At 41.9% G+C, this 18930-nt stretch overlaps 1 protein-coding gene across 5 annotated transcripts in view; it reads left to right on the top strand.

The window, feature by feature from the left end:
- Positions 1–18930, top strand: part of OSBPL1A (oxysterol binding protein like 1A) — a 200249-nt gene that overhangs the window by 169923 nt on the left and 11396 nt on the right. For all 5 annotated transcript variants that reach the window (XM_088469602.1, XM_088469600.1, XM_088469603.1 and 2 more), the window contains 8 exons: positions 4249–4383; positions 4957–5054; positions 6336–6518; positions 8153–8260; positions 8351–8440; positions 9624–9750; positions 10064–10180; positions 12286–12409. In XM_088469602.1, coding sequence (XP_088325728.1) covers positions 4249–4383; positions 4957–5054; positions 6336–6518; positions 8153–8260; positions 8351–8440; positions 9624–9750; positions 10064–10180; positions 12286–12409 — 982 coding nt within the window. The remainder of the gene's footprint in view (positions 1–4248; positions 4384–4956; positions 5055–6335; positions 6519–8152; positions 8261–8350; positions 8441–9623; positions 9751–10063; positions 10181–12285; positions 12410–18930) is intronic.

Genomic DNA, 18930 nt, shown 5'->3' with positions numbered 1-18930 from the left:
GGCGAAAAAGATTTGCCTGTGAATGGAGGCGGAGTAAAGTGCAGTTTTAGGGTTCAAAGTTTCGGGAACCCCGTACAGTGTTAGGATAGTCCCCCAAAGGTAAACTGCGTCCAAAAAAGTTTTTAAAAAAACATTTAGAACACCCCAAAAAAGTACTTTAGTTTTGGGGGCGAAAAAGTGCAAAGTTGGGGGATAAATTTTAAAACTAGCTAAATAGATTCCAGGGGGGTCCCCAAGTATGCCGCAGGTGTTTTTTGCTTTGCAGTTGTTTGCGGCGGGTGGATTTTCTAAGATTTTTAAAACTTCACTTTAGAAACTTTTAATTATGCTAGCCCCCATTTTCAGGTACCCCAAATTTGCAGGGACTAGTTATTTTGATGAAAAAATATTGCTAAATGCTATTCTTCACCGATATGCAAATACGCTAATTATCAGCTATTGAGACCATTTAAGTACCCCAAATACCTTCAGCTGGGCTATTCGGGGTTATCCATACTGATCCCCCATGTCACTGCATCTTTTGGGGGGTGTAAGGCTGATTTCCCCAAACTGACAGCACTTTTCGCCTGTTTGAGTTTCGCCGGGTCCCGTTTTCGCTTCCTTTGGAATTGAATAGGGAGAAAAGCGGCCGTGCATGCGATATTTTTTCGGACCCAAAACCAGCGATGTAGGTGGAATGTGCACCAGGTGAAAAGTCCGGGACTTTTTGCCGACAATTGAATACGGCCCTAAAAATACACTCCCAAATTGAAGTTTTTTGTTTATTTCTTTAGGTGATAGGATATCCTATAACTTAGTATTCACATATAACTGGATGTAAGTCACTCATAGACCTCAAATCAAAACCCTACATTTTCCAAAATGTCTAAAAATAAAAAATTGAGCTGTTCCCCATAACTAATCTGTTTATACTGTAACTATTCTTTTTCTAGTACATTCTAGAAAATTATATCTGAAATCCCATAAGTTACTACAGACAACAGCTCCACTTTCTTTTTAAGGCATTTTAGTAAATCTTCCCCATGTGTTGTATTAACCCTAGAAAGCTAATTTTATAAAAAAAAAAAATAAAAAAAAAAAGTTTCATAACAGCTAACCTAGGTCTGTGATCCGCGTAAAAATGAAAAAAATCTGTTGTTCATCTGATTTATTAACATAACTGGCATCAACAACAGCTCTTTGGAGGGCCTTACCTTAAATATGCTAGTGTCCATTTTAGTCAGTTTTATTCATTTATTTCTCTCCAGCATTCTGCACATGTTCACAGATTGCCTGTTTATTAGTGCATACTGTACAGATTATTCTGTGGATAAGAAACTTTAATTTATATTATCTTCTTTATTATGTGAAATTGTTCAGTGGTTACATGTGTTATGCTGGGTACACACTATGTGATATGTCCTTTGTACAGCCGACGAACGACATAACGTTAAGTGCACCTGTCCTTGTGTACAGTCGATCTGTCTGAACCATGTGGTTCACAGACATAACAGACTGACTCTGCAGCACAGCTGATGCCGATATGTTTTGCAGCTATCTGTTATGGAACGGGTATTATCTATTGAGGATTAAGTCCCGCAACAGCTTAGAAGGCTGGCACACTTTGCTAGCTGCGGCCGTGGAGCAGCCTTGAGGGCTGGTAGGCTTTTAACTAGTTGTGGCCCGAGGGCTGGAGAAGTTGATATCGCCTTTGGGCTATGAGGCAGTCTTGTGAACTGATAAGTCTTCGACTAGTCGTGGTCCTAGTGCAGTGAGACAAGATGCGACCTTTGGGCCGTGCAGCAGCCTTGAGGGATTGGTAAGCCTTGGCTTGTTGTCGCCTGAGTGCCGTAGTACAAGATGCGGCCTTTGGGCCGTGCAGCAGCCTTGGATGAGGTGGTTTGATGAAGGACTTGTGTCGCCAGGTTGACACAGGCGGTGGGACGCTGGGTTGTGGCCTGTACCACCGGGTTCACACAAGCGGTGGTACGCTGGATTGCGTACTTTGGACGCTGGATTGCGGCCTGTGTCGCCGAGTTAACACAACCAGCTGGACGCAGACCTGTGCACTCTGGACACTGAGTGCTGTCTGTGCCGCCTGGATGACACAAACGGCATGTAGTAGATATGCAGAACATGCCGCCTAGATGACACAAACGGCCGGTAACAAAAGCTGACAGGAGGACTGAGTATTCGACTGAATAACAGGAGACAACCACAAACGGGAAACAAGTGAAATGCTATCACCGGCACCGGAACAGCCTTCGCATCAGCAGGAAATAGCCACAGGAGGCAATCCAGGACAGACCAAGGATGATGGACGGCTGATGGGGAGGAGTTCAGCGAACGATCGCCAAGTGTTTGCCTCGCCCTGCGTTCTCAGTGCGTCGGCTTGTGACAATATCATTACATCTGCCTGTGTGTACAGGCGACCCGCCGACACTGACAACTGAGCAGACAGATTCAGATGCCCGCCCAGTTGTGATGTCTGGCCAAACATATCAAGCGAAAGATAGAGACCAGACATATTAAGCGGGTGCGTATAGCTTACCAAATTGGCTGCTCGTTCGGCCAAGTGTGTATCCAGCTTTATATCAAATACAGACAAGGACCTATTCACTTCTACTTAAGTCTCCAGTATGTTATGTACATGTTTTAGCCATGGGCCACCTTATAGCCGCTTGGTTTGTCCTTTTAAAGGTGCGCTAGTCAAATGTACATGGTAAAGTGGGGTGAATGATTTTTAAAATGTAGCCTATTATTTCCCTAGAAACCATTGTATCACTGCTTTATCAGGTATCACCGCGGTCTGTATAAATAATCCCGATACAGTAATTTCCCACACATTCCACAATTATGGAATTCTAATCAAAAGATCTTTTCACAGAAGATTTTTGCATTGAACGATTTGTACATACCCAGCGTGATCTTAATCTAAAGCTTGATATGTTGCGCTTGTTCACAAAACAGATTGCTTTATTATCATTCATTTAACACAAATGGTGATAATAATTGTGATAAACGAAATTCTTTGTTTGATTAGTATCTATTTTTCTTTTACCGCGCATTGAGTCTGACTGAGTGGCACGCGATGCTGATGGTCACAGAGTTAGGCGTTTTGGTTTATTTTGCTACTGTGCATGCGGGAAAGTTCCTAAAAACTCCTACAGTGCATGTGTCCCACAGGTGTATGCACAGAGGCACAGCTGCGATTGAGACCCATGGTATCAGGAATGGATTTGGCGTTCCTGGGAGGTGGCTATTCCGTATGGGCGTGTTATGGGAGTGTTGCGAACAGAGAATCTGCACATAGTATGGGCTTGTGCAAGTTTTGATGGTGCAATGGATGGTTTCTACTAAAGATATCCCAAGAGCTATTATAATGTCTAAAGTTGTATAAAGTGGTCGTCTCAGTCCTTCCACAGTCAGACACACGGCTATACACCAAGAGAAGGCGGATACTAGCATATAGTTATTATTATTATTACATTTTATGTATAGGGCGCCACAAGTGGCCCACACGCCGTACATATAGACAGGACTATGGCAAAAGACTCTTAAGCGGTCGTCGCACCATGAGATTCAGAATCAGCAGCATAGTGATTACTGTCTGACCATTGTTAGAAAAAACGGGAGGCCCGTCGTGTGCTGCGGGTGGGTCCAGCAGGTGTCATGGGGTGGTCTGGCGGGTGTCGCAGTGGGCCGGCAGGTGCTGCAGGGGGGTCCGCGGGTGACGCTGAAGGGTCTGGTAGGTGCTGCGGGTGACGTGGTTGGGGATGGCCCCATCATGTTCTGCAGGGGGCAGTCCGGCATGTGGACCACGCCCATGCCACTAGTCACTTGCCATTGATACTGGTGATGTCATGACATCAGGTCACGTCATGACGTCACAGCTGCCCCGAAATATTCCGGTTTTTGGAATATTTTGTTTTTTAGAACTATGGATATGGGAGACTCAACCTGTATTTTATTATTTACCAATATAGTAAACTGTTATATTACATTACAATTAACACCCTGACGTTCGCTCGGAATAGGCCTGATGTGTACTTTGGGGTAGGTGCTGGGGATATCTGTATAACATCAGTGCTATACTTGCATTCAGGGAATTATGACAAGGATACAAGAAAAGTGGACACATCAAATAGATTTTAAATTATAATTTTAAACTTGACCTATTTAAGTTATATGTTTTATCAGTAGGCAGTGTGTTAGATACATCTGTAATGCCTTGTGTCACTAATGCAATTGTGTTTTTTATTAATACAGGAGTTATCCAAGATCACAATGCCGGTTATTTTTAATGAGCCACTGAGCTTTCTACAGCGCCTGTCTGAGTACATGGAGCACACTTACCTCATCCACAAAGCAAACCTATGCTCGGACCCTGTGGAGCGAATGCAGGTGATATACTAGCTGGCGAATACGTTTAATCAGAAAATGCAGGAGAATGTATATGAACCAGTGATATACTATATACTGTAGTGTGTATATACCATAGACTCTATATACTCTTCATTTACTCCCAGTCCCATATAAAACTGCATTTCCTCTAAATGCTGAATAACCGTTTTGACTGCATGTTCCTTATTACCAATAAATGTAATATTAACTAGAACTGCTTTAAAACCAATCTTGAACAGCACTTACTATGATATATATATATTACACATATAAATATATATATATATATATATATATATATATATATTACACACCGTGCCTCTAATCAGTGGGTGGGAATTATTCGTCAGGGATTAAGCTGATTATGTTAGATAACATACAGTAACCTATATATTTCTTCATAAATTTTGATTTGACCATCTTCCGTCTAATTATACATTATTTACACTGTACATTACTAGCCACGTGATCAACATGCCTGTTGTGTCTCCCGCGCTGCCTGGTACATGTACTGTGTCGTTTTTACTTCAGACTTGTCACCTATAATTCTTAATGCTGGCATCTGTCTTACAGTGTGTTGCTGCATTTGCAGTGTCGGCAGTGGCATCACAGTGGGAACGTACAGGGAAACCATTCAATCCTCTGCTTGGTGAAACATATGAATTAGTTCGGTAAGAGATAGTAATGAAACAATATACATTAAGAACACAATAAGAAATATATAAGATTACATGGTTTGGCATCATTTTACTAATTAAGCACTCTACTACCTAAAGGCATATATGGGCAAATGGGGCGTGGTACAAAATGTCTACATTCAGAATGTCGATATTGTCGTCATGTTGTCAGTCACAATGCACTCTAAGATCTTGCTGCACACGCTGAATTACAGTTAGTTTTCTGTGACTGAATCTCATGCAATGTTACAGAAAATATATAAATGTCTTGCACTTCCCAGCCTGACTCTCTTTCACCATTCACCCCCAGCCCTTTCCTCCATATCCCCATGCTGGAAATCCTCTGTAAGGGCTCTATATGTGGATTTCTTCCTGGAGATCAATGTCTTTGTGATAATCTCTGTCTTCTCTCAACAAAACAGAGAGATGGATATAGATGCATACTGTATACAGATGTGTCCACATACATCTATCCTCCGTGCGCTACAAGTAAGGCCTCACATAACGCTGGAGCTCCGTGTGCCTTGGTAGCGCAGAGTGTCTTTTCGTGCAATTTTTTTACCTTCAAATGTGTCTTATTCGCAAAGCGATGCGAATAGATAGCACAAGCAACTTCAGCTAGTTAAAATTATATACAGCATGACTATGTTCTGTGTGTGACTGCGGGTGTATCTGCATGCAAAATGTTACATTACAGTGTGTTACAGTCGCTGACACTGTAACGTAGCTTTTAGCATGCAGACACAACCGCACTCGCTCACAGGACATAGGCATGCTGCATATCATTTTAATCAGCAGAAACCTATGTCCTGTGAGCGAGTGCGGTTGTATCTGCATGCTAAAAGCTACGTTCCGCTGTGCGGAAAAGACGCATTTGAAGGTAAAAAGTTGCAGAAAAGACGCTCTACGCTACAGAGCCATGCCACGGCATGGCGTGACTGAAAGAGCTGTTTAACGTGCAAGGAGGCTAGATGTATGAGGACCCATCTGTATGTACTATTTTCCTGGACCATGGTTAATTATTCTTATTAAAAATGTGACTTTATGAAGGAAAAGTACCTCTGAAAACACCTTCAACTATTTCATGTTGCAATTTGTGTCACTATGTAATGTTAGATAAACCTTTTAAACTTGGCGCATTAACCTGTAAATCCACTGCTTCCAATGGGAAACGCTTACCTGATATTTTTGCGCATTTAAGACCGCATGCCGCTGCCTGCAAACGATGTCACTAATACCGCTATTAATTACCATTTCTTTGTTTTTGTATTTTAGTGATGATCTAGGGTTTAGACTCATTTCTGAACAGGTCAGTCACCACCCACCAGTTAGCGCTTTCCATGCCGAAGGCCTTTCTAAAGACTTTGTGTTCCATGGATCAATATACCCCAAGCTTAAATTTTGGGGGAAAAGTGTTGAAGCAGAGCCCAAAGGGATAATAACATTGGAACTTCTAAAGTAAGTGATCTTTTAAGTACAGTAAGTGATCTTTTAAAGAATGACATCATAATGCAGGTGATTTATTTTGTATTACTGGTCAGAAAATAGATTGTGCTGCAACAGATTTGCACAGGTATTATCAGAGGTATATATATATTATTGTAAATTTCATTGTGTGCAAAGTCTTTTATGTTCAACTAAAATACAGCATTGTACTCCTTTGGGGTTAAGCTTTGTCCTTATTCACAAGTAACTCTGCCACCTAAACTGCAACCATAGCTTATTTATGAAACATGTCAGGCCAAACTGTATGTATATGTGAAATACAGAAACCTATTCCCAGATAAATGATGTACCTATCCCCAGCCACTGGGCAAGATACCAGTCTAATAATAGGGTCAGAATTCATAGACCATCAGTTTGTGATAAAACAGATATAGGTTTTATTAAAGCAATACTGCCACTATTCTGCGCAGAGTAACGTGGAGGTTAGCACATGGAGTATCAGTCAGATCCCTCTGGCAATGTACCAGAGAATAAGGGATTTTATACACAATAGTTGCATAAATTACAAAATCATTAACAAGAGGGTGTTTACATGTATGTTACAATCAAGATATTTGATTGGGTGATGCATAGGAAATAGGTTGTGACAATCTACAATAATGCATGTAACGGGGTTGGCTTTCTTAGTAATATCAGATGATGAGTCTGTGATCTTTGACATCTTATGCTGTGGTCATCATGACATCTTAGATGAAATCTTCTCGAAAGGTTGGGGTTATCTCTTCAAGCAAACATGAAAGTAGGCTCAAATGTATTACACCACAGTCTGACAGGCTTCCAACTTCACATATCACGTAGTCCAGAGAAGAAAAAAAATCACTTTTATTACGTGTTTTTCAATTATAAAAGACTTTTGTTAACCCATAGCCATCTGAATCACTGTAAAAGCTAGAAACACATATATTAGCATAAAACCTTAACAATTCCTTTATTTCAGGCAATACAGACTCCATTTTTATTTAACATCAACAAATGCAACCATAGCTTATTTATGAAACATGTCAGGCCAAACTGTATGTATATGTAAAATACAGAAACCTATTCCCAGATAAATGATGTACCTATCCCCAGCCACTGGGCAAGATACCAGTCTAAAAATAGGGTCATGTTTTTGGGTCATCATTAGAAATGAGTTTCTCAAGAGCAAGTCAATGAAAGCATTACTCAATGTATTTTTCATGTGGGTTTGAGTTAAAAAATAAACTTTCCAATGGCAGGAGCACGTTTTTGGCTCATGCATTTTCTGTGTGCAGTCTTTAACATTTCATTTTATAATAAGCCTGTACTGAATCTTAAGTGAAGTTCAAGTAAGTACCCCTAACGGGAGAGAAAAGCCGGCCTGAAGGCACCATTGCTAATAATGGAATTCCCCCTGACACTTACTTTTATTCTGCCATGTGACTGGGCCAGAGGTTCTATTTGGAAACTTGGAACAGTATACTGTAGCATTAAGAAGGGACGTACTTGATGCTTTGGGTCTATCTCATCCACATCAGATTTTCTGCTATATATATTAAATGTTTTTAATAGTAGTACATATTTCACCTTTAGTCAACGCAAGTTTACACCACGTTTCCTTTTCCTAGGCACAATGAATCTTACACATGGACAAACCCTACTTGCTGTGTACATAATATAATTGTTGGCAAATTGTGGATTGAACAGTACGGCAATATGGAAATTACTAATCACAAGTGAGTTTTTAGGACACCGTTCCCCACCATTTGCAGAATTCCCAGTGTATACAGTATGTAGAACAGATATTCATTTGTTTTAATTCACAGGACTGCTGAAAAGTGCATTTTAAATTTCAAGCCTTGTGGTCTGTTTGGGAAAGAACTGCATAAAGTGGAAGGATATATTCAGGACAAAAGGTGAGTGGCCAGTTTCCCATAGAAGTAAGACGATTTCTCTGGCATCCAAGCTCTACATGCAAGAGAGGGCAGAGAGCGAGATGGTTTGTGGTGTTTCATGACCTCTGATAAAAGATCTATAATTTACCATGCTTTATCTAGCATTCTACATGGAAACATTTATACTGTTGTTATGATATGTCATTGTTTTAAAATTATGTCGTTGGATTTGACATCTAATTTTGACTAAACAATATGCGCATATTCAAACAAAAAGCTAGCAATTATTTTGAATACAGTCTTATTAAAAAAGTTGAATAATCAGCGGCTGTATTGAATAAAGCCCCTTTATGCATATAGAATTCTGTCCTGTATATGGTGCCTATATTTATGTGTGTTTTACTGCTACAGTTATACAGTCTACAAACAAATAGTTTAGTTTTGATAAAGTATTATATTTTCCTTCCTGTACAATCTTTGTAAAAGCTCTATATGGCCAAAATACCATAATAATAATAATGTCATGTTTATAGCAACCAATGTGTTATTCCGAAATGCCTTTGGTCCAGACTTGAAGAATAACTTTGCATACATGTAATATGTGCTGAATAACCCACCTCTTGTAAACTAGTAGAACAGGGGAGACAATGCTGTTGTCAGTCACTCTCCCATCAATGTTCCACAATGGACATTACTCCCAGGAAGATTATTTGAAACTTCTAATTGCATTAAATCGTTGTCAATGGTCAGTGCTCATCAGATGCCCTGGCATGTCCATTGACAATGATTCAGTGACCTGAGTGTATTTTGACAACTCTCGCAACTATTAACTTGAGAGCAGTGTTAATTACAGCATCTTCAACAGTCAGTAAACCTCGAACTGCATGTACAGGAGGCTTTGTTATAATGTTTGTGACATCCACCATTAATTTTCTTGCACTATGCTATCCTTTCAAAATCCCCAATAGCTAGCAACAGCAACACCTCTATAAAATTACCCAAAGTTATTTTGGGAGTTTTTATTTTTTTTGTTATCAACAGAGACTGGTATACTGGTCTCCCCACCCATAATTAGTGATAATGCCTTAGTGCTTCACTGAAAGATTCTGTCCTCCCTGATCTCCTTAGGACACCTGCGTTACAGTTTGCAGTGCTTTGGCTGTATCTGATATGTGTGTGTTTATGGTTGTAATTTCTTATGCAGCAAGAAGAAGCTGTTTGCCCTGTATGGGAAGTGGACAGAGTGTCTCTATAGTATCGATCCTGCTACATTTGAGACATTTAAAAAAAATGACAAAAAAAATGGAGACGATAAGAAAAACTCCAAACAGGTAAACGACGAAATTTGTGTGCCTCTATTATTTATACTCATAGCTAATGGAACAGATACAGTATATTCATTCCATGCCTCTTTCCATGGAGTATAGTTACATAAATATTGCGCTTGCAGTGAATGCAGTCACCATGGAGAGTGTAAAACTGCCTCTGGATACGTGCGCTTTAAGCCGAAGATAGTTTTAGCAAAATGTATATTATAAGGTAGATGAACAAACAAGTTGTGGACATAAATCAGCCATATCATTGGCAGAACAGATTCCACATCATTCAGAAAACTTTGCCCTTACTGTGATTTCCTTCTAACAGTCTGGCAGTACAGAGGAACCTGATGAAATGCCATTACCAGATTGTGAGAGTGTACAAGTAATTCCTGGGAGCAAGCTGCTGTGGCGGATAGCCCCTCGACCCTCCAATTCTGTACAGGTAACACATCTCAAATCATAACATACATATGTAGCAATGGCTATACGGATATCACATACATAACTATGCAGATCAAGTTATAGCACTTTGAGGAAACACATTTCATTTGGTAATGTGCGTTTCCCACAGTCTCAATTGCCTTTTATTCCACATGCAGTACCCTTTTTGTACCACTAGATGTCACGTTGCCCTCTAAAATGTTTAACCAGCTGAACTGCCAGACAGCTTGCGATGGTTCCCATTAAACATGGGGACAAAAAGTGTGGGTTCTTCCCCTGCTAGAAATGGAATCCAGCACCAGACTGATGCATGAAAAATATGGAAATAAGACACACATATTTCCAAATAAACTTTAATTAAATAGACTCCCTGAAACTACTCTTACCATTTTATTAAAAAACAAAATTTCCTGTTTTCACATAGTCCGATGTGAATATCTCATGACTAATAAGACACAGAAATTAAATACTTGTCAAAAGTGGGATCACATAGTGTTTATCTATGGCTCAAATTCCACTGTGTCTGCTCCTAGTCACCTGTGACATACACTTCATCCTTTTGTGACCATTTTCATGATTATCTACAAACTAATGTCTCTTTGTTGGTGATAGAATAATGAAAAATTTGATGGAATCATATTTCAAAATGTATAATTCGCATTAGAGGAATGATTGTATTGTAAAAGGAAGAAAGATGATGCTTAGGTCCATGCAAACAAATATCCTAAGAACTGTACGAGAGAGTCCCAAGTAGTTGCACTTTTAGGGGTCAGTTCATTATGATAATTATTGGGAACTCCGATAATTAACATACTAATTCGTCGCGAGCACCGGAGCAATTCATCATTGCTCCGGCGCGGAGACCGCTGATCTGAAAATCACCTGTCTCCGCGAGTGGCTTCACTGCACCTTTATGAGCAGTGAATGTTTTCACTGCTCCTTTCGGAGGAGTGAGACAAGTGTGCATGCGGAAGGAGCCGAACAGGGGAGGAGGGATCCGAAAGGATCCCTTTTTCGCAACCCAGGACTCCTTCCCATAAGGAAGGAATGGGTTGCGAGCCGTGAGCTGGAGCAAACTCCATCTGAAGATGGTGAATGCTCACGCAGACAAGCTCCGAAAATATTGTATTTTCATAGCTTGATGAATCCTGTCCCCATACTAGAGTATGGGGACAGCGGGCCATTCCGCAAGAGGAAGGTAAGCAGGAGATATCACAGATATCTCCTGCTATACCTTCTTGATGAATGACCTAATTTCTACAACTGCAGGTGAAAATGTTCACCTGTTTTTGTAGAAATTAAGTGATGATGAATAGACCCCTTATACTGATAAATGTAGGTGTAATCCTCCTCTTGTGAACTTCAAGGCTCAAAATTTTAATAGCAGCACATCCGGAAGTGACTATTATCACAGTTTTGAACATTGAGGGATGGGGCTAGAGCAGAGGTTCTCAAACTCTGTCCTCAGGACCCCAAACAGTGCATGTTTTCCAGGTCTTACAGAATCACAAGTGAAATAAGTAGCTTCACCTGTGAATCTTTTAAAATGTCAGTGAGTAATTACTACACCTGCTGGGTGACCTGGAAAACGTGACCTGTGTGGGGTCCTCAAGACCGAGTTTGAGAACCACTGGGCTAGAGAGACCCAGAGGGGATGAGACAACATGGCGACCAACATAGCTAGCGACATGGCAAATATTGAGTCAAAAATACTAGTGTAATATAATCTAGGCAAAAAGAACTCCAAACAGCTAAATTGCATAAACTCAAGAGTTTATTTGCAATAATTAGGCAATTGTTGCAGATTAACTCTTGAATGTATGCAATATACAGGTTTGGAGTGCCATTATTTTTGTCTTTACCATTGAATATTGTTTTGGCACCCGATGTGAAATTGGATTATATAATCAGTGGAGAGTCCAGCGACAAGCCTGGGTGGAGAAGACCAAGCATTTATATACTAGGTAGTGAATAATTTAGCTAGCTCATAATGCCTGCCAGTGTATGATGAAAATCAAGCACTGACTGAAGTACAAAAGTTCTTTGCACAATGTACATTTTATCATTGATGACTGATCTATACCTGTCTTGATCTATTTGTCTTAGATGTACAACTTCACTCACTTTGCTCTGGTCTTGAATGAGCTGGATAAGGGTATGGAAAGCTTAATCCCTAAAACAGACTGCAGACTACGGCCTGATATTAGGGCGATGGAGAACGGAGATATTGGTAATTTTGGGATTGGGGTTACAAATTACAGATATTCTACATGGAGTGAGTATTGGATAAGGAAATTGACCATGTGGAGTGCACAGCCATTACATTAGATGGTCTTCACTCTCATTACCTGGGGCAGAGCCAGATCAGTATACAGTCCTATGGTGCATTTACATGGTCTTGTTGCCTTCTCAATTAGCCATCTAAAGACAGTTAGCACTGTATCAATAATATATACATACTAATATACAGCCAAGGTGTTATTCGCCTAAGACCAGGCTGTTTTAACATGAAGCAGATAGACTATTTGATTGGTTTCTTTGCTTACTTTATCCACATTAATAAGGTTATGTAAAATTACTGTATTGACATTTTACCAGTTCAGTCATCGATTCTTTGGAATTCACATATAGGAATGGTCAGACTCAATAACACCTGTGCTGTACGTGCTGTATTTATGGTTATGGCATTTCTTGCTATACGGAGCATTTATCTCTTCATACAGGACTGTTCTATAGACCATGTTCTGAGAATAACTAGCAGCAGCACAAAGCTATAGATTATATTAATCAAATAAATGACTATTTACTTTTATTATTTAGTGATGTGCAATTTCTCCATCTGTCTTCTTGGGCTCATCACTCACTGGGTGCAGCATAGCCCCAGTTAGTGATGTATGTGTGGCCCATTGGCTTCAGGGAAAAGGTCAATAAAGTCCTTGTACTGCATCAGCCATATGTGATACTCAGTCGCCATTAGCTGGGCATACAGTATATCAGATACTCTATGCAGGTAAGGAATCTCTTGTGTGTAATTCTTGGGACTAAGGTTTTTCCCAAATACGTTTTTCTGTAATATGGATGCCTAAAATATACTAAATGACATTTAACAATTACCCAACTGTCATGTAGGCAGGTGCTAGGTATTAATACATCATATTAACAAAGATCAAATCCCCTTCTTTGGTGTCTGCCTTGGACATGGAAAAGGTGTTTGATAGGGTCTCATGGAGTTTTCATAATCCAGACATGAACTCATTATGGCTTTAAAGATCCCTTTTTAAAATCAGGTCTCACAGTCAGACATCCAAGCCTTCTAAACTACCGAATGGTACCAGGTATGGGTGTCCCCTCTGCCCACTGATATTCACCATGGACATCAAACCCCTGAGTAATAGAATCAGATTCACTACTACCATACAAGGCATCACATGAGCAGGTCACACAAATACAGAATTGCCCTTTCCTCCCCATCCTTTATCTCTCTGTACAAGGTTAATAACCACAGAGACCTTCTCCTTCTACCTACCAGAACATCTAAATTAGCGATCTTCAAGCTCAATTTCTTCTTCAGGGTCCATAGGGATCCACAGGGATACCATGGGGATTATGGTTGGAGACCAGGGAAATAACAGTTAATGCTTCAGCTGCCAGGGTGCCTTGGGTCCTCCTCCATATATACACTGCCCCTAGCCATAGGACTTCAGTTGTTCGTTTGCTGCGGCAGGATCAAGACGCACCTTTGTAACAGGGGACTGCTCTGGCAGTCCTAAGCTTTTATTTTATGTTTTATTGTATGTTATGTTTTTTGGGTTGGCCGTACTAAGCGTCTGAATTAAGATGCATATACTGCGACTCCATCTACCTCCGCTGGGCCGCAACACCAGTAATTGGGCTGGTGATTTCAGCGGGTCACAACTAAGCTTGCTAGCCACTATGCTATGACCTGGACTGCAACCAGATGTACAGAGATGTCAGGGAGGCGGTTCCCAGCTTACGGGGAATCGCGCGTGGCAGTCCTTGCTGCTGGTGTCAGAGATGCACCAGAAGCCACTGCTGTTAGGGCCCTGGATTTTCTACATCCTAACTACACCACTGGGGCCTTATCGCCAGACACCGGGGATCGTCAGCAGACGCTCCTGCTGCCACGAGGCCAGCATACCTGGCTGGTTAATGCAGCCTAAGGGAGGTAGGCGCTTCCCCGGCAGTTCCTCCCCCGACCCAGACGCAGTCCCTACGAAAGGGTTTCACACGTCTGGGTTGCTCTGCCTACCCTCCATGTGTGTATGAGACGCTCACGGTCCACGCTCAGTGCGCCCTATAGCTGTTGGTCTCAGGAGGGTTTGGGTCAGTCTCCCTGTATACCTCTCCCTTGGTTAAGTTATATTGTGCTCTATATTCTACCTTTCCTTTGTGTAGTTGATTTAGAGTCAATTGTAATTTTATTACATATGTATTGTATGAGACTGTTTGCTAGCTGCTGTATTGACACTGACTTTTATTTCTGGCTGTCAATTATAATTATCACTGTTTTTTTTCTGTCCATTCTGTTGGGGTGGATGTCGTTTGAGTACTTCACATTCATTTAGGTTTTGTGAAGGCTGTCACATAACATTGTGATCATTGCCTTTATTTTGAACATGTCAAAAGGTAAAGGTATACAGGAGGGGGTGCCCTCACTGCTGGTTTTATATAAATCATGTACGGCTTATTTGTCATTAAGGATTATTTGTGTGTTGTCTGTCGTAAAGAGCCACTAAACCAGTCCAGTTTACTTGTCCCTGGACAAGAGCCTTCTTTGGTATCCTCTTTTTCCCCAATAATGAAATAGTTTGTGGATCGTATGGCTGCTCCCACTATGCCTCCTTGGATGGGTCCACAGAATGCTATGTTTGCACCTCCTATGCATCCTTCCTGGAAGGATGTTTATGGCCATTCTTGTTAGCAGTCTGGTAGTTACTAAGGCGCCTAAGCGCAAGTTAGGTTTTTATCAGTCTGCCCAACATATGGACTCAGGCGCATCATCAGAGGATTCAGTTGATGCACAAGGTTCCTCTCCAGGGTCTAGCTTGGGGGAGGACGACCATCCATCCACAGTGGATGTTCCTTCTTTGGTGAAGGCGGTTAAATCAATCCTAGACATTCAGGATGATGAACCAGCTCATATTAAGAAGGCTACGGTGTTTAAACCCCATTGGAAGGTGGTCAAAATGGAGGTCCCTGAATCTGAACAGCTCCTTTCCCGGCTTCTGTATGTGCTAAACGGGAGATACTTCCTACTGTGGATGCTCATGTAACTCATTTGATAAAAAATGCTAAATTGCCTATTCCGTCGGGATCTTCCCTGAATGATTCCATGGATAAAAAGACTGAGGCGTGTCTTAAAATGATTTTTTCATCATCTGTAGCGGTTACTTGTCCAGCTATGGCTGGAGCCTGGGTAGCCAAAGCTGTTGAAGAATGGATGGGAGCATTGAAAAAATCTTTACCAAATACTACCAGAGAACAGATGATGTATATCTCTCATAAAAAGGAAGTGGCTTCCTATCTGGGAGAAGCTGCTGTAGATGCTGGAATTTTAGCTTCTAAAGCATCAACAGCTTCAGTAGTGGCATGCAGGGCCCTCTGGTTAAGATCCTGGAAAGCTAATACAGGATCAAAGAGGGCGCTAGAGGTTTTACCTTTCTATGGAAAAGTAGTTTTTGGAGCAGAGTTGGATAAAATAATATGGCGGCTTCAAAGTCAGCCGGTCTGCCATCTACGGCAACTATAAAGTCTAGACAGGTTTCTTTTCGGTCCTTTGGTTCTCAGGGACAGGCAAGGGAACAGCCTTCCTCTAAGGCGTCTGGTTTTCGCAAAAATATTAAGGTGACAAACTAAGATGTCTGGGCCGGCAAGACGTCCAGCTTCTAAGCCGCATAACAAACCCTTTGCCTGGTGGGACGGGCCTCCTCCTGGGGGATCCCAGGGTGGGATTCCGACTTCTTCAGTTTACGGATTGTTGGCATTAAACAACAACAGATGCCTGGGTCCGAGAAGTGGTCTTTCAGGGGTATACCCTCACTTCCAAGAGGCATCCTCCCCAGAAGTTTTTTGCACAGATCCCTCCTATCAGATGCGGTCAAGGCCTTGGCCTTTCAGGAAGCTATTCACTCCCTGCTGCAGGCAGTGGTAATAGTCCCGGTACTTGTGTCGCAACAGGGAAGGGGTTATTATAATCTATGGTTCAGAAACCGAATGGGGCTTATCATACTATAGTGAATCTAAAAGCCCTCAACAGGTTTATCCATGTACCCAAGTTTCGTATGGAAACTCTCCGATCAATTATTTTGGCAGTGGAGCCAAGGGGATTACATGGTTTCCCTGGACATTCAGGATGCATATCTGCATGTTCCTATTATACCATCCCACCAGCAATTTTTACGGTTTGCTTTTCTTCAGCAACATTACCAAATTCAGGGTCTACCCTTTGGCCTATCTACGGCTCCCTGGGTATTTACCAAAATAATGGCAGTCATGACAGCCTATCTCAGGCGTCTTTCCAGGTGGAATGGACCGTATCATTGAATAAAGTCCCAGAGGATCCTTCTTACTCCAGAGGTTCTTCACTCCCTCCTGTGGTGGCTGAGAGAGGATCATCTGAATAAATGACACCCATTATGGGTTCCAAATTGGGTGCTGCTTCCCACAGACGCCAGACTTTGCGGATGGGAGCAGTGACAGGTCGTCACACCTTGCAGGGAAGATGGACAAATCAGGAAAGTCAACTGCCAATAAACATTCTGGAACTGTGAGCAGTTTGCAAAGCTCTTGTCATGGCACAGGACCTGCTCCAGGGCAAGCCGGTCCAGATCCATTGGAACAGTGGCCTACCTCAATCATCAGGGAGGCACAAGAAGTTATGCAGCCATGAAAGAAGTGACAAGGGTTCTGATTTGGGCAGAGCATCCTCTTCCGGCCATCTCCGCAATATTCATACCGGGAGTACTAAATTGGGAAGCAGACTTCCTAAGTCGCCAAGATATACACGCCGGGGTCTACCAGAGATAGATCTCATGGCGTCGCGTCACAACCACAAGGTAATCAGGTACGGGTCCATGTCCAGAGACCCATCAGCAACTTTCGTGGATGCACTAGCAGTAAGATGGGACTTCAAGCTGGCGTATTTCTTTCCTCCGATCTCCCTACTCCCAAGAGTTCTCAGGAAATTCAAGCAGGAAGGCGGAACAGTAATACTGGTGGCTCCAGCTTGGTCCAGACGTCATTAGTTCACCGACATACAGAATCTGTCAGTAGACAGTCCGTATCCTCTTTCTCTATGGCAGGATCTGCTAATGCAGGGTCCCTGCCGGCATTTGGACTTACCTCGTCTGGCTTTGATGGCGTGGCTCTTGAATCTTCCATTCTAAGAGCAAAAGGTTTTTCCAGTTCTTTAATTCAAATGATGCTTAGGGCACGGAAGGTTGCCTCTGCCAGCATATATTTCAGAGTTTGGCATTCTTTTGGTCAATGGTGTTCCCACAGAAAGTATGATCCTAAGGTGTTTAGGATTTCCAGGATACTGTCTTTTCTCCAGGTAGGTTTAGACCATGGTCTCCACCTGGCTACTTTTGAGAGTGCAGGTTTCTGCACTGTCAGTCTGGTTCCAGAGGAAGATTGCCTCATTACCAGATGTTAGAATTTTTTTCCAAGGAGTTCTGCGAGTTCAGCCTCCTTTTGTTCTACGGGTAGCACCGTGGGATTTATCTTTGGTTCTTAAGGGACTACAAGCTCCTCCATTTGAACCTCTAGTCTCTGTAGATTTAAAGTGGTTGACAGCGAAGATACTTTTTCTTCTGGCTGTCTCTTCTGCTCGCAGTCTCTCTGATTTGGCAGCGCTTTACTTGTCGCTCTCCATTTTTTTTATTTTTCACCAGGATAAAGCTGTTTTTCGTTCAAGGGAGGGTTACCTTCCTAAGGTAGTGTCCCGTTTTCATGTAAATGAAGAAATTGTAATTCAAGCTTTTCAGGCTCCAGATCTTTCTGTAGGTGAAGCCTCCCTGGATTGTAGTTTGTGCTTTCTGTATCTATGGGAAGCGTACAAACCCTGTTAGAAAATCAGATACTCTTTTTGTATTATATGGTTTTCACAAACGAGGATGGCCAGCTAATAAGCAAACTCTGGCGCGATGGCTACGCATGACTATCTCTCAGGTGTACACACAGGCTGATCTTCCTGTCCCAAGCACAGTGACAGCACATTCTACTCGATCTGTAGGGCCATCGTGGGCAGCTGTGCAGACGGCCATGTGGTCTTCTGTACACACTTTTTTTTAGATCTTATGCCTTTGATACTTTTGCCTCTCAGAATGCTTCCTTTGGGCGATGAGTTCTCCTTTCTACTCAGGAGCATCCCCCACTCTAGGGGAACTGCTTTAGGACATCCCCATGGTATCCCTGTGAATCCCTATGAAGAAAAGCGTTCTGATAGACTTACCTAGACAACTCCTTTTCTTCGAGGTCCATAATGGTCCACAGGGCACCCACCCTGATGCACCTGGCTGCATGGGTAATTTTTCTTTCGGTCACAAATTCCCTCTGGTTTGTGTAAGAGTGTTTCTGGTGTATGATTGCTCGTCCTTCTCCTCTTTCCTTCTCCTGCCTTGAGGCTTGTTAACTAAACTGAAGTCCTATGGCTAGGGGCAGGGTACGAAGCATTCTGGGAGCTGAAGCTTTAACTGTTTGGTGCGTGGTCTCCAACTATAATATCCCCAT

The sequence above is a fragment of the Taudactylus pleione genome, unplaced genomic scaffold (genome assembly GCF_031769625.1).
Source record: "Taudactylus pleione unplaced genomic scaffold, aTauple2 ptg000093l, whole genome shotgun sequence".
Lineage (NCBI taxonomy): Eukaryota > Metazoa > Chordata > Amphibia > Anura > Myobatrachidae > Taudactylus > Taudactylus pleione.
This window is presented reverse-complemented; position numbering and strand designations above follow the sequence as displayed.